Consider the following 13505-nt stretch of genomic DNA (forward strand, 5'->3'; position numbering starts at 1 on the left):
ATGCTTTCCATATGATGCCAGTAATGGCTTTGAAGGCCCTAGGATGACATCCAATGCATGGGAGCTGCTCTGTACATACAAATGCATTTCCCGCCCAGATCTATGCCGTTACAATGAAACATATTTTTGAATGCTAGAAAAAGTTCTTTTATTAAGCCTTTTTAAGGAGCAAGTACCATCCACAAACTTTACGGACTGCAGAAACTAAGCCATGGACTTCTGTATCAGGAACTGTACCTAGGCCTCTTCACCTCTTGTATCGGTTATTGATTGCTTTATATGTTACTCTGTATGTCCAATGTATGAAACCCACTTATTGTACAGCACTGCGGAATATGTTGGCGCTTTATAAATAGATGTTAATAATAATAATAGGCTAGGCTGAGTGCCCAGCTTCTCTTGAGAGCCATTGCACTAGGTCATTCCTATTGCCCATTATATGGCTGTTGTCAGTTATGTAGTGCAGCAGTGTCAAAATAAATTTCATTTCAATGAAAAATCTTGTTACCTTAGTTTTAATAGCAAATGAACTTAAAACAGTCAATTTAATATTCAGGCCCCACACCATTTCTACAACATAACACTGTCTTGTAAGTAGGACCCTCTCCATTCTATCTTTCAACACTATACAAATGTAACAATGCGTATTTGCTTCTGTGATATGTTATTGCTTGTGTATGTAAACTGTTATGTGCTCCAGGAGATTATGGTGCTGTATAAATAATAATAATAATAATAAAATGGAAATAAATTAAGAAAATGAATCAATCAGCATCTGGAATGTTTTAATCAAGCAGTATATTAGGTCATGTAACATGCTCTTTTTCCTTACATTTTCTTGTATTCTTCTGTGGACATCTTGAAGCCAGAGGCAGTAGGCACACGTGGAAGGCTGGCACTCTTAGTTTGTACAGCATAGCTGAAAAAGATAATATTGTAAAAAAAATTCAAAATAAAGTAATTCTTAATTTGTATTGAGTATACATAAGTGTAATGCAATTTATTTTGATTTGGATGTAGATGTTCCTGCTGCTGATGTTGACTGCTGCCAATCAGGGTTGGGGGCGGGCTGGGCCGATCGGAATTAGGGGCAGGCTAGGCCACTTGGGGTTGAGGTGGGCTGGGCAGATGGGGGAGGGAGTAAAAACTCCTGGCTCCTGCCATGGTACAGGGCACCCATGGCTGCAGGGTGCAATTGGGTACAATTGGCATAATGCTGGCCCTGATATCCAAGCCACACTACTCAAATTGAGAAAACCTTTGCCAGAGCTGCTGCCCAATAGCACTGCCCAACATCAGCCTTAACATGTATTCTTAAATCCTGGCAACTAGACTTAATGAGCTGCACCTATTCTTAATTAGGAATGAGCAAGGGGGTTGGGGGTTGGCAGTAAAGGCCCAGTTAATATAATAAGATTTCTTAATTTCCTACATGTAATAAAAGAAATTCAGACAAGTACTTTTTTCTTTTTTTCACTGCAGAAAAGGCTTTTAACAGGTTTAACTAGGGGTGTAATGGACACTTGACATATTTGAAGTAGGTAAGATATTTTCTAAAGTAATAGCACAGCTCCTTTTACCAATGTAATTGTTCCAGGGTAAGTGTTTCTATAAAACAGCTGAGCACCTTGCATATATCTTATGGGATCATGATGGGGTCTAATAGTGGAGCAAAACAAATCACAATAATAGCAGCCTCACAGGACTCCAAACACCGCTAGGTGAACAAAACATTGGTTTGATCAAAGATGACATAATATTAGTTAATAATAAATTAACAGTCTCCCGCTGTACCTTAAAGGGGAACTATCTCAGAAATGAAAATGTAATATTTAATAATAAAAGCTTCATTGTGCTGAAATGAGAAACTTTTGAAATATAATAAATTACAGATTCTTTAATGTTTTTGAACTAATTACTAATTACTAACTACAAACAGCGGGTCCTGCCCTAAATCAGAGTCCCTGGTGAGACTGTACTCTATCATGACACACCAAGGTTTAACCCCCTTGGTATGCGCTACACGTATTTTGCCAACATGTTAAGAAGTTTTGATGAATTGTTTTAAAAGTATAATTTAAAACAAATGGAAAAATACATATTTCTACAGTGTAAAGAGTACATTTAACACCACGGCAAGAAATCCAATGAAATATATTCACAGAACAGGCTGGAAAAACATCTGAATTACATTAACTTGACAACAAGCCCTTACAGCGGCAGGAGGATCTCCCATATTCACATATTGGGGTTGATTCACTAAAGAGCGATAAAACGAGCGCTATTTATAGCATGTGGCAAAAATTTTATCGCTTCTTATTTTGCGACAACGCTCGATTCACTAAAAGGACAGGCGTCATAATTAAGACGCAATGTTCTTTGCGTTATTTAACTCACGATGATCTTGTTTAATGCTTCATATGTGTTTGTGAATCATGCGTTAGTATTATTTCAATGCGAGAATTAACGCAATGCGAGGTAAATAACGCATTTCGATTGCGTTTTTTTGCGCATGCTATATGCGTCTTAACGCATGCAAAATGACTTTGATGAATCGGGACTTAATTATCACATGCTTTTTAACGCAAAAAAGCATGCTATAAGCATTATCGACCTTTAGTGAATCAACCCCATTATATTGTAACACATATAATGTACGTTTAATAGATTAACTTTATCTCATACCACAAAAGATTGTTTCTATGGCAACTTATTGGCCAGCACAGTGTTGAAGGAACTGTGGGCAAAAAGGAGCAACATTACACCTGTGGTGGCAATTGTGAAATACCACAGATAGAAATACCAAAAATATCAAAGAAACAAAAACCACTATTTCATAAATATAATGCCACAACAACCATAATACTATAAACCTGTGAAGAACCAATGGCAGTAGTTAAAGAAAAAAAAAAAAAAACATTGGATACCTTATGGTAATCCAGTAATAAAACTTGGGGGGCTATGTTGTCAGTGGAAAATTGCACATGCTTGAGGGAGACAAAGCTCCCAATAATTGCTATGACGCAAGGTGCTACTTGTAGCACAAAAGACAGAAAATACCCTGTTTTAGGCAATACCAAGAATTGTCTCTGCTAAAACACATGTAGAGACAGTTATCAGTATTTTCTATTTTGTAGCCACGACAAATAGCTCCATGTGTCACTGCCCTAATAGCACAATTTCCCATTAATCATTATTAAATATACATAATTCAGATAAATAAGCAATTGACTGCTGGAATTCTTTCTCTTGGGGCCTTTTTGTAATTAAAAAAGGACACATACAAGGATGAAATAAACTGTTGGTTTTACAAATAAACACTGTGTATATCTTCGTTATCTAGATTGGTTGTGGTAATGTGCAGCAAATTTGCTTCCGACCACTAGCTCTATTCATGTGAGATATTTGGCATAGGTAAATGTTTTCGTTGACTTTACAATCGGAAAAGGAAAAGTAATCTAACCAGTATAAAGGCCTCTTTCATGTAATTACCAAGACAACTGGCGAACTGTGTGACTGCTGCATTTAGGGCGTGTAAAGCCAGTTAGACATATAACATCGGTGAGTTTTATTCACATGTACACATTTATACTTTAGCTGGGTGCAATATTGTTGCTAAGGAAAAAGAATACAGAAAACCCCCATCTGATGCCTCTCCAATTTGCCTCAGAGCGGGAAAGAATCCCTGACTCCAAGATGGCAGTCAGGCCATTGGATTAACTCAGTGGCACAAACTAATTTCAGCAATCCTGTGCTTTCTTCCTTGCTATGAAGACATCCAGCCTTTATTGAAGCTACTGCATCTAATGTATCTGTCAGTACTAGCAATTCAGAGAGATACTTTCACAGCTCTCACTATAAAAAGATTTTTGCAAATATTATGATGGAACCATCTACTAGTTTCAGTGATGCCCTTATGTCTGCTGGAAGGATCTACCGGTAAATAAAGCTTTAAAAAATTGGCCCCCTTATATATTTATATATAGTTATCATATCCCTCCTTAAGTTCATCTTCTCCAGCGTATACACACCCAACCTGGCCAGCCTTCCCTCATAACTGAGACTTTCCATAGTGTTTACCAGCTTCAGGTCCAGTGCTCAAACAGTATTATATTGAAGTAGAGAGACTCCAAAGTAGGGTCTTGCATTTAGAACTGACAACTCTGTGGAAGATGCAACATAGGTGTAACATGCACCATGGGAATCCTTCCACTAAAGCCATATTTTTTTAGAGTGTTCCCTGTACCTCAATCACGCACTCATTTTGTAACTAAAGCAGACCAGTGCAACTAAATCATGGCCAACAATAATCTCATCCCAAAAATCATGGTTTACACACCAAGATGGTATTATGTTTAAGAAGCATAAAGCAGCAGTTTACTTGGATGTGGACTTCTCATGAACATGTGTTAAACCCCAGGAGGGCACCAGATAAAAAAAAAATGTTCAAGCAGTTGGAAGACAATAATCTTAGGTGTATAAAGCTGGTATCATGGGAAATTCTATGGATGGCCATGCACGGATGCACTCTGACAAGGCAAAGGGTATTTAGATGCCTCTCTATTACATATATTATTGCAAATATGTGCTATTAGTGGCTGGTTACTGGTGCAGTTAAACATCAACAAAAAAGATAAAATAAAAACATAAAAAAATTATTTTATATGACTTACTTTTTCTGGTAGCCGTTAAATGATGACTTGGTCTGTTCTGAGCCAGAAAGTGGTTGACCCCTGTAAGCAAATCAAATAAATACTTAACAACATGCATGAGAAACATAATTGTATTCCATTCATAGTAAATGTTTATGGTATTTTCAGTTTGGGTTCATTTTAATACTCGTCACTTATATACCAATTAATTTAATTTAACGTGAGAACCAGCATGTTAGGCGTAGTGTTCCAGGCTCATTAACATGTACACCCATGTGTTATCCTCTCCATGTAGGTGAGCTGTCACAGTGCCTGCAGGCAAGCATTGCATCCTACAAGACCACAAGACTTTTCTCATAGATACTGGGGAAGTGATGGATCATTTCAAAGGCTTGATCACCAAGAAAGAAATGCAAATAATGATAAACAAATAATCTTACCTTATGATGTATCCAGTTGAAAGTCTGTGACTAGATGGCCTGTGCAGGGAGTGAAAAGCAAATAATCATTTAGGTGCTGTGCTTTAACTGAACGAAATTTCGCCTTTTTTTTTGTTGCCATCGTGACTTTTTCGTATTTGTAGTGACTTTTTCGTCGCCGACACAAATTTATCGTATTTTGTGCGACTATTTCATCGCCGTCGCGATTTTTTCTTATTGAGCGATTGTAAACGGCGGAAAAACCAATGCGATTTTTTCGCGCTGGCAACGAAAAAGTCGCAAAAATACCGATCATTAAGAAAAAAACGCCTTCGGACCGTTCGTGGATTAGTAAATCTGCCCCTAGGTCTAATTTGCTGCTTGGAACAAACATGAAACTACATATAATTTCTGTTGAGATACAATGTAGTAGCCCATCCTCCAGGTCTTTCATTTATACAATATAAACTATTAAAGCAAAGACGGAGCTTAGGAAACAAGTCCTGAGCAGTGCATCTAAGATTCATGAAAGAATTTATTTTTAAATCAAGTAAAGCTGGAGAAGGCTCCTGTTTTGTGCAACTCCTGTTATTGGCATATTGTCCTTTGTATTGATGGCATGCCAGCCCTCAAGATACTACAAACCATTTGAAAACTATGCAGATTATGTGCAAGAACTACACAGCTGTCATTACATTGTTCTTATTAGAAGATGAATGCAAACAGACAAGTGGACTACAGGAATAAAATCCAATTAAAATTATATCCATACAGTAATCTTACCATGACTCACAGTCTTGTAGAAATATCAGTACTTAAGTATTGTATGTTATTCCTAGGGCCCTATTCTGGCTTCAGATAAAACAAATAAATGAAAGCCATTTATCAATCAAAAAATTCACAAATGCTAATGGCCTGGGGCTTGTTACGTGCTGTAGCAAAAACTATTTATGTAAAATAAAAGGAAACCACCAAAATATTGACTTTAATGGAAAGGATGCATTGTAGTTACCAAAAGAGTATAAGTAAGAGTGCAAAATCCAGAGAGAAAAAAGGGATCAGGTTCTAGGAGAAGGGCGGAGAAATGGAGTAGAAAACTGGAGAGGCATTTGTTTAAATCAGTTCTACGTGGGAAATGGTTCTCCCCAACGGAAGGAATATCATCCTACATATAAGAACTCATATCCCTCCCCCATACATAAAATTCATACATAAAGACCCATTGTAAGGCTATTTGACTTTCTTTTTGTTTTAGGACTCTGTCAGGTGAGCTTATACACTATTTATCCATTATACAATTACTTACTTGTTAGTTGCTTGGATTGGACTAGAGGAAGTTCTGTTAACAGTTTCTTTGGGTGATAATGCAGGTGAGTCACTTTGAGGAAAAAAGGACATTTTTTATGAATCTCATTACAATAAGCATTATTTTTTTAACACTGTTTTCATTTCAAACAGGAAAAGTCACCATGAAATACAACAGACCTAATTAAATGTAGATTATACACTGTCTTTGCTGCAGCCATTCTACAACTTGTATTTGCATTGAACATACATCATTTGACCTGATTTTGTACATTGTAGTTAGCAGTACTGATTTATTTTTTGGGGATTGCAAAATATTTTATTTGATCATAAGCCATGTATTAAGCCCATCACCCACACCTAGCCCTGAAGTTAGTTATACCGTCAGTTTCTCAGTCACATGAAAAGCTGGCAGGTGGGGACAGCACAAAAATGCAAAGTTGTGGGTTCCCAAGCAATCCTTTCCTTTTGGCAGCAGTGTTAACCATCCCCCCTGGAGAAATTACTTAGCTCCAGAATATCTGGGCACTCTTGGTTACCACCATGTCAGCTTTGCTTTTATTATATTTGGATGGTATGCATACTGTATTGTTGTTTGTACTTTATTATCACTTATAATGATTATATCTTTGATATAAAGCATTGCTTTTAAAAAGACCATCTGGCCTGATTAGCATTGTTATATGGGTGTGCATTGGTATAGAGCAGTGATTCCCAACCAGTTGCTCGTTACCAACACCCGTTGCTCACCCTTGAATGCTGCTCCCAGTGGCAGGTGCTTATTTTTGAATTCCTGGCTTGGTGTCAAGTTTTGCATAAAAAATACATGCTATGATATCAGTGTAACTACTTGTGGCATTGATGAAAGTATTGTTCTGTTTCTGTTTGGTGTTTTAGCTTTAAGAGTGCCCTTCATTCTACATTATGCAGTGATAACCATAAACAGTGCATTTCTTTTTCACAGTACTAGGAAGCACCGTCAGTGGTCACTAGAGTTTTGGTTGCTGTTCTGTGTGAGGATACTGCAATGTAAAATGCCCATTGGCCAAGAGCTTTAGGGAATGGCCTGAGCAAATGGTCCAGCATTCCTCTCCCACAGTATGCTGCTCATTTTCTTGTGTGTGTTTGTGTTTTTTTCTCAGACTTAATAAATCGGCCCTTAATGTTATATATATATCTATAAAACACTGAACAGATGAAGGTGACAAATGCAGTGGCATAACAATAGAGGTCAGGGGCCCTGGTAGGTTTGCTATTCTTTTGCGCCAGGCCCCTTTGCAGGGGGACCCTGTACAGAGTAGTTACGCCACTGGACAAATATTTTTGGAATGATTCTATTACCAAATCTTTTGTGTGGATTTCTACTTCAAACTGACTTGACTGAATGTATGTCGTCATTTTCCCTCTATCTAATAATATATATATATATACATATATAATTTAACCTGCGTTTATTAGAAGTGTTCCAGATGTGTCAAGTGGTAACATTACCATAGGATGAGGGAACACTTTCTGAAACAAACATAAAGGCTTGCACATGACTGGACGGAAACAGAGATGTAACCCATGACCATGATTGTGTAGCAGTTCACAGTGTACAAACATCATATGCATTACCAATATCTACTAGTAAGTTCTAGGTTAGGAAACACTGCTCATATATATTTCAAAATATGTCAGCATATCATATTTGATATGTACATACAGCATCAACCCTCCATTTTGGATATAATTTATGGTATCTTTTCTTAAACAAGCCAGTATAATGTTTAGTCACATAACGTAATCACTACAATGAGTACCTGACATCTTTGGAATCTGGAATTGAGGACCATAAAATCTTCTTGCTGTCTGCAAATTTCTGTCGGGGTGACCTGTGAATAAAGATAAAAATGTGTATGTATAGCTAAGATTCAGTAACAGAAATCTGAAACATAGATGCATCATTGCACCATACCAGTAACCCATGGAAACCAACACCAATTAGTTTTTGCTGAGGGTTTCCACACTGCCCAAAGCTGCAGTTACAGTATGTTTGTGACTTTCCCCAGCAAAACAGAAATAACTCTACAAAAAATATAAAGTGAGTTCATGTGAGCTTTGTAGCTGGCTCACAATGCAAACTATTTTTACTTAAATATTTACAGAGAACTTTACTTTCTGTCACCTCATGCTGCACAGATTTATTGCAATGGCCATTAACTAGACATTACTGAGCCATTAACTAGACGTTACTGAGCCATTAACTAGACGTTACTGTGCCATTTACTATATGTTACTGAACCATTAACTATGTTACTGAGCTTCTTATAAAAACCCTGGGAAGATGACCACGTGTGCAAATGAAATTGCACATAAGTCATGGGTGATCCCCAGCAATCTTAAGGTGAGCATACATGAGCCAACCCTTACGGTACACAGACCAGTTACCCACAGGTGGAACAGACAGATTATCCTGATACACCACTATCACAGGGCTACCTGTCAAAATGGCACCTTGACTTGATATTCAAGCATTATGGGCAAAATCAGCCAAACTGTCCAACCAAACATGGCCATATTTGGCCAACTTAAAGGTCTTATTCACCAGTTTCACTCCCCTGATTCTCATGCACTCATTTCTTACAGTAGATTGGCATTCCCCTCATTCTTTTCTTCCGTGCTTTGCTGATTAATCCAGCTCATGTCATTCTTTAGTGTAGTGCGCACTTTCATTTGCTTGATGATTTTCTTCCGGTCTGGATCTGCATGGCCATCTGCAAGGCAGAAAATGCTTTAATGTTTTAAATATATATGAAATGGATGGAAACAGGTTCCTAATGTAGAGAATGTCCATAAATTCCAGATGGGCTCTGTATAATTCTGTGGAGCTAATCTTAATTAAACACATCAATGTAGTTAATCTTTACATTGCTTATGTGGCAATAGAACTCAACTGAAAAAGTTGCGCTTATGCTTAAATATTTTGTACTGACTCTATCCACTTAAAGTTAAAAAATTGTCATTAGCATGCATTTCCTGTTATTTCTGCAGTAATTTTACAGAGATTATATATCATTCACATTAGTCCCTGCCCCAGAGGAGCCCCTGTATGTTTTGAAGGAAAGCAGAGTACCTAGAGGAAACCCACACAAGCACAAGAAGAACATACAAACGCCTTGCAGATAGTGCTCTGGCTAGGATTGAACTAAAATGGCAGAGGTGCTACCCACAGTCACTGTGCTACATTTGCTGCCTTATGTTTAATTAAAAGCACACAGAACAGCACAGTTACTAATTCTACATGTACAGTGGGTCATCACATAATAGGGACCTCATTCTCACTGGGTACTGGAACTTGTATGTATTTATGTGAAATTTATAATAACTTTTCCACTTTTGTGTTTATGTATGTATGTATATCTTTATTTATAAAGCGCTACTTATGTACGCAGCGCTGTACAGTAGAGTACATTAATACAAACAGGGTGTTAATAAGATAATAATAGATAAATACAAAGTATAACAATAAATACAGATAAATACAGCTGCAATAAGTTAAGAGTCGAGGACACAAGAGGAAGGAGGTCCCTGCCCCGTAGAGCTTACAATCTATATGGGAGGGTAACTAACAGACACAAATAGGCAAATATAAGTGCTGTAGGTCATAGTGGGTGACACTACAATATAAGTGCCAGTTCCCAGATCAGTTGCTGGGCGAGTGCTCCAAAAGGTAGTCTTTAACTCTATTTTTAAAAAGACTGGGGGAGGATTCTCTCCGGAGGAAATCAGGGAGGGCATTCCAAATGTAAGGGGCAGCAAGGCAGAAAGGTTTAAATCGGGAAACCGCAGTAGTAGTGGGGGGCGCAACCAAGTGATTGCTCTGCGAGGAACGAAGGAGTCGACCAGGAACGTACAGAGACACAAGGGAAGAGATGTAGTGAGGAGCAGAGGAATGGAGGGCTTTGAAGGTTAGGAGAAGAAGTTTGTAAGATATTCTTTGTTTAATAGGAAGCCGCGATAAGGACTTTAGCAGGGGAAGTGCCTGAACTCTCCTGGATGTGAGGAGGAGAATTCTGGCAGCAGTATTTAATATAGACTGTAGGGGGGAAAGATGGGAGTTAGGGAGGCCGGTTAATAGCAGGTTGCAGTAGTCCAGTTGTGACAGGATGAGAGCATGTATGAGCAGCTTAGCTGTAGCAGTAGAAAGAAAGGGACGAATTTTGGCAATATTGCGTAAGAAAAAGTGACAGGTTTTGACAGTGGTGTTAATGTGGTTAGAAAAGGAGAGACTGGAGTCAAAGATCACCCCCAAACAACGCGCCGAATCGACGGGGTTGATGAGGGTGCCATCAATAGAGATAGAAAAGGGGGGGTAGGACAAGGCTTAGGCAGAAAGATCATTAGTTCAGTTTTTGTTAGGTTGAGTTTGAGGTGGCGATGGTTCATCCAGTTAGAGATGTAGAGAGTTTATGCCTTCTAAAAACACTACATAAACACAATAAACACAATGTATTTATAAACACAGTAAATAAATACAATACTGATTTGTTGTCTCAGTGCATATTTGTATATTCCAGTGCAGGGGATAGATGAATATAACAACTCATTAAGTAAAAAATAAAGGCAGCAATGCCTCGTAAAGACTTATATAAGTTTGCCCAGTAGCAGTTACTGTTTCTGGGCAAATTAAATGCCTTTTATTAGATAATTCCTTATAAGATAAACCTTAAATAGATCTTTTTGTTCAAAAATCTTTTACTTTATAAGTAGGCAAAATTATGTTCTTGATTGCATTTTAAATACAATCAAGATTTACAATAGACTGTGATACAGGTCACAGGTATTGATACAAATAGATTATATCCTCCTACTAGTAAATAAGTTAAAAGGTTCTTCAACAGAGTTGAGGTACCTTCTAATCCTCCAAACAGGTCACATTTCAAATAATTTTATTCTTGCCGTTTTTGTATTATCTTTAAGAAACATTTCCTAACAAAACTGGAACTCAACAAAATGCAAGCCGTTTATCAGTGGGGAAAGTAAATGACTTACTTACCTTTATTTGCTGGGCTCGCCATTTCACCTCTTGTATTTTTGTTTCTTTTGATATATCTGAAATATATAAGCAAACAAAAATTGTGAATCCACCCTATCTAGGGGTTCTGGGTAGAATAATACACTCCATGCTTGTCTACTAATCAATATATACTGTATATATTAAAGGAACAGTAACAACAAAAAATGAAAGTGTATAAAAGTAACTAAAATATAATGTGCTGCTGCCCTGCATTGGTAAAAGTTGTGTGTTTACTTCAGATATGTATAAATAAGCTGCTATGTAGCCAATGAGGCAGCCATTCAAAGGAGAAAAGGCACAGGCACATAGCAGATAACAGATAAAACACTATTGTATTCTACAGACAGGGCCGCCATCAGAAACCATGGGGCCCCTCACAACAAGATTTTCTGGGCCCCCCCCCTCCTCCCACACTCCCAATGGCCCCTCCCCCAGTGACCCCTCCCATCAATACAAAGGACATACAGAAATTGGTAGCCAGGGCCCCCCTAAAACATTGGTGGCCAGGGGTTACATTTTGCATTGGTGCCAGGGCAGGTACCCCCTAAATCATTGCTAGCCAGCCCAGGGCCCCCTAAAACATTGGTGGTCCTCCCCCAAATTACTCATACTATGGCCTGCCCTTCCGCATCCTTTGGCTCCCCCCCAGCGTCCTCCTGTTTCTTCCAAGGCCACCCAAGCATCCTCCTGCCCCCCCCCCCAGCATCCTCCTGCTTCCCTCCAGGCCCCTCCAAGCATCCTCCAGCTCCCCCACAGCATCCTTCAGCTCACCCCCCAGGGCCCCCAAGTATCCTTCAGCTCACCTCCAAGGGCCCCCAAGTATCCTTCAGCTCACCTCCCAGGGCCCCCAAGTATCCTTCAGCTCACCTCCCAGGGCCCCCAAGTATCCTTCAGCTCACCTCCCAGGGCCCCCAAGTATCCTTCAGCTCACCCCCCAGGGCCCCCAAGTATCCTTCAGCTCACTTCCAAGGGCCCCCAAGTATCCTTCAGCTCACCTCCCAGGGCCCCCAAGTATCCTTCAGCTCACCTCCAAGGGCCCCCAAGTATCCTTCAGCTCACCTCCCAGGGCCCCCAAGTATCCTTCAGCTCACCTCCCAGGGCCCCCAAGTATCCTTCAGCTCACCCCCCAGGGCCCCCAAGTATCCTTCAGCTCACCCCCCACGGCCCCCAAGTATCCTTCAGCTCACCTCCCAGGGCCCCCAAGTATCCTTCAGCTCACCTCCCAGGGCCCCCAAGTATCCTTCAGCTCACCTCCCAGGGCCCCAAGTATCCTCCAGCTCACCTCCCAGGGCCCCCAAGTATCCTTCAGCTCACCCCCCAGGGCCCCCAAGTATCCTTCAGCTCACCCCCCAGGGCCCCCAAGTATCCTTCAGCTCACCCCCCAGGGCCCCCAAGTATCCTTCAGCTCACCCCCCAGGGCCCCCAAGTATCCTTCAGCTCACCCCCCACGGCCCCCAAGTATCCTTCAGCTCACCTCCCAGGGCCCCCAAGTATCCTTCAGCCCACCTCCCAGGGCCCCCAAGTATCCTTCAGCTCACCTCCCAGGGCCCCAAGTATCCTCCAGCTCACCTCCCAAGGCCCCCAAGCACCTTCCATTTCCCTCCTTCCCGGCCCCCAGCAGACCCCACCTCCGGTGATGTCCTCCTCTATGTGCCGCGGCTCGCTGCTACTTCTGTGCTTTTATAAGGTTGCGGCCCGTGCGTGTGACGTCAGTACGCACGGGCGCAACCTTATAAAAGTGGAGATGCGGCAGAGAGCCGCGGCACATAGAGGAGGATACGGCTAAAGTCAGGGCCCGGGCTTGATGAAAGGGGGCCCGAGCTAAGGAAACTCTAGCGCGGCCGGGCCCCCTTTAAAGCTCGGGCCCGGTACGATCGTACCCTCTGTGCCCCCCTGATGGCGGCCCTGTCTACAGAACTTATCTGTTATCTGCTATGTAACCTGTGCCTTTTCTCCTTTTTTCCAGCTTGAATGGCTGCCCCTACTGTGCTTCTGTAGGCCATGGGCATGACTGGCACGCCCTAAATCTGGATTTCTTTATTGAGACTATGGTTGGCTCAAGGCCCTGTT

General features: G+C 40.5%; 1 protein-coding gene across 12 annotated transcripts in view; it reads right to left on the reverse strand.

The window, feature by feature from the left end:
* znf185 (zinc finger protein 185 with LIM domain) overlaps positions 1-13505 on the reverse strand; it is an 84771-nt gene that overhangs the window by 51128 nt on the left and 20138 nt on the right. For all 12 annotated transcript variants that reach the window (XM_031891334.1, XM_031891342.1, XM_031891341.1 and 9 more), the window contains exons 2-8: positions 11415-11470; positions 9003-9132; positions 8179-8250; positions 6378-6449; positions 5093-5131; positions 4674-4733; positions 833-919 (exon numbers count right to left, since the gene is read on the reverse strand). In XM_031891334.1, coding sequence (XP_031747194.1) covers positions 833-919; positions 4674-4733; positions 5093-5131; positions 6378-6449; positions 8179-8250; positions 9003-9132; positions 11415-11436 — 482 coding nt within the window. In that variant the 5' untranslated portion in view covers positions 11437-11470. The remainder of the gene's footprint in view (positions 1-832; positions 920-4673; positions 4734-5092; positions 5132-6377; positions 6450-8178; positions 8251-9002; positions 9133-11414; positions 11471-13505) is intronic.

This window comes from Xenopus tropicalis, chromosome 8, assembly GCF_000004195.4.
Source record: "Xenopus tropicalis strain Nigerian chromosome 8, UCB_Xtro_10.0, whole genome shotgun sequence".
Classification (NCBI taxonomy): Eukaryota; Metazoa; Chordata; class Amphibia; order Anura; family Pipidae; genus Xenopus; species Xenopus tropicalis.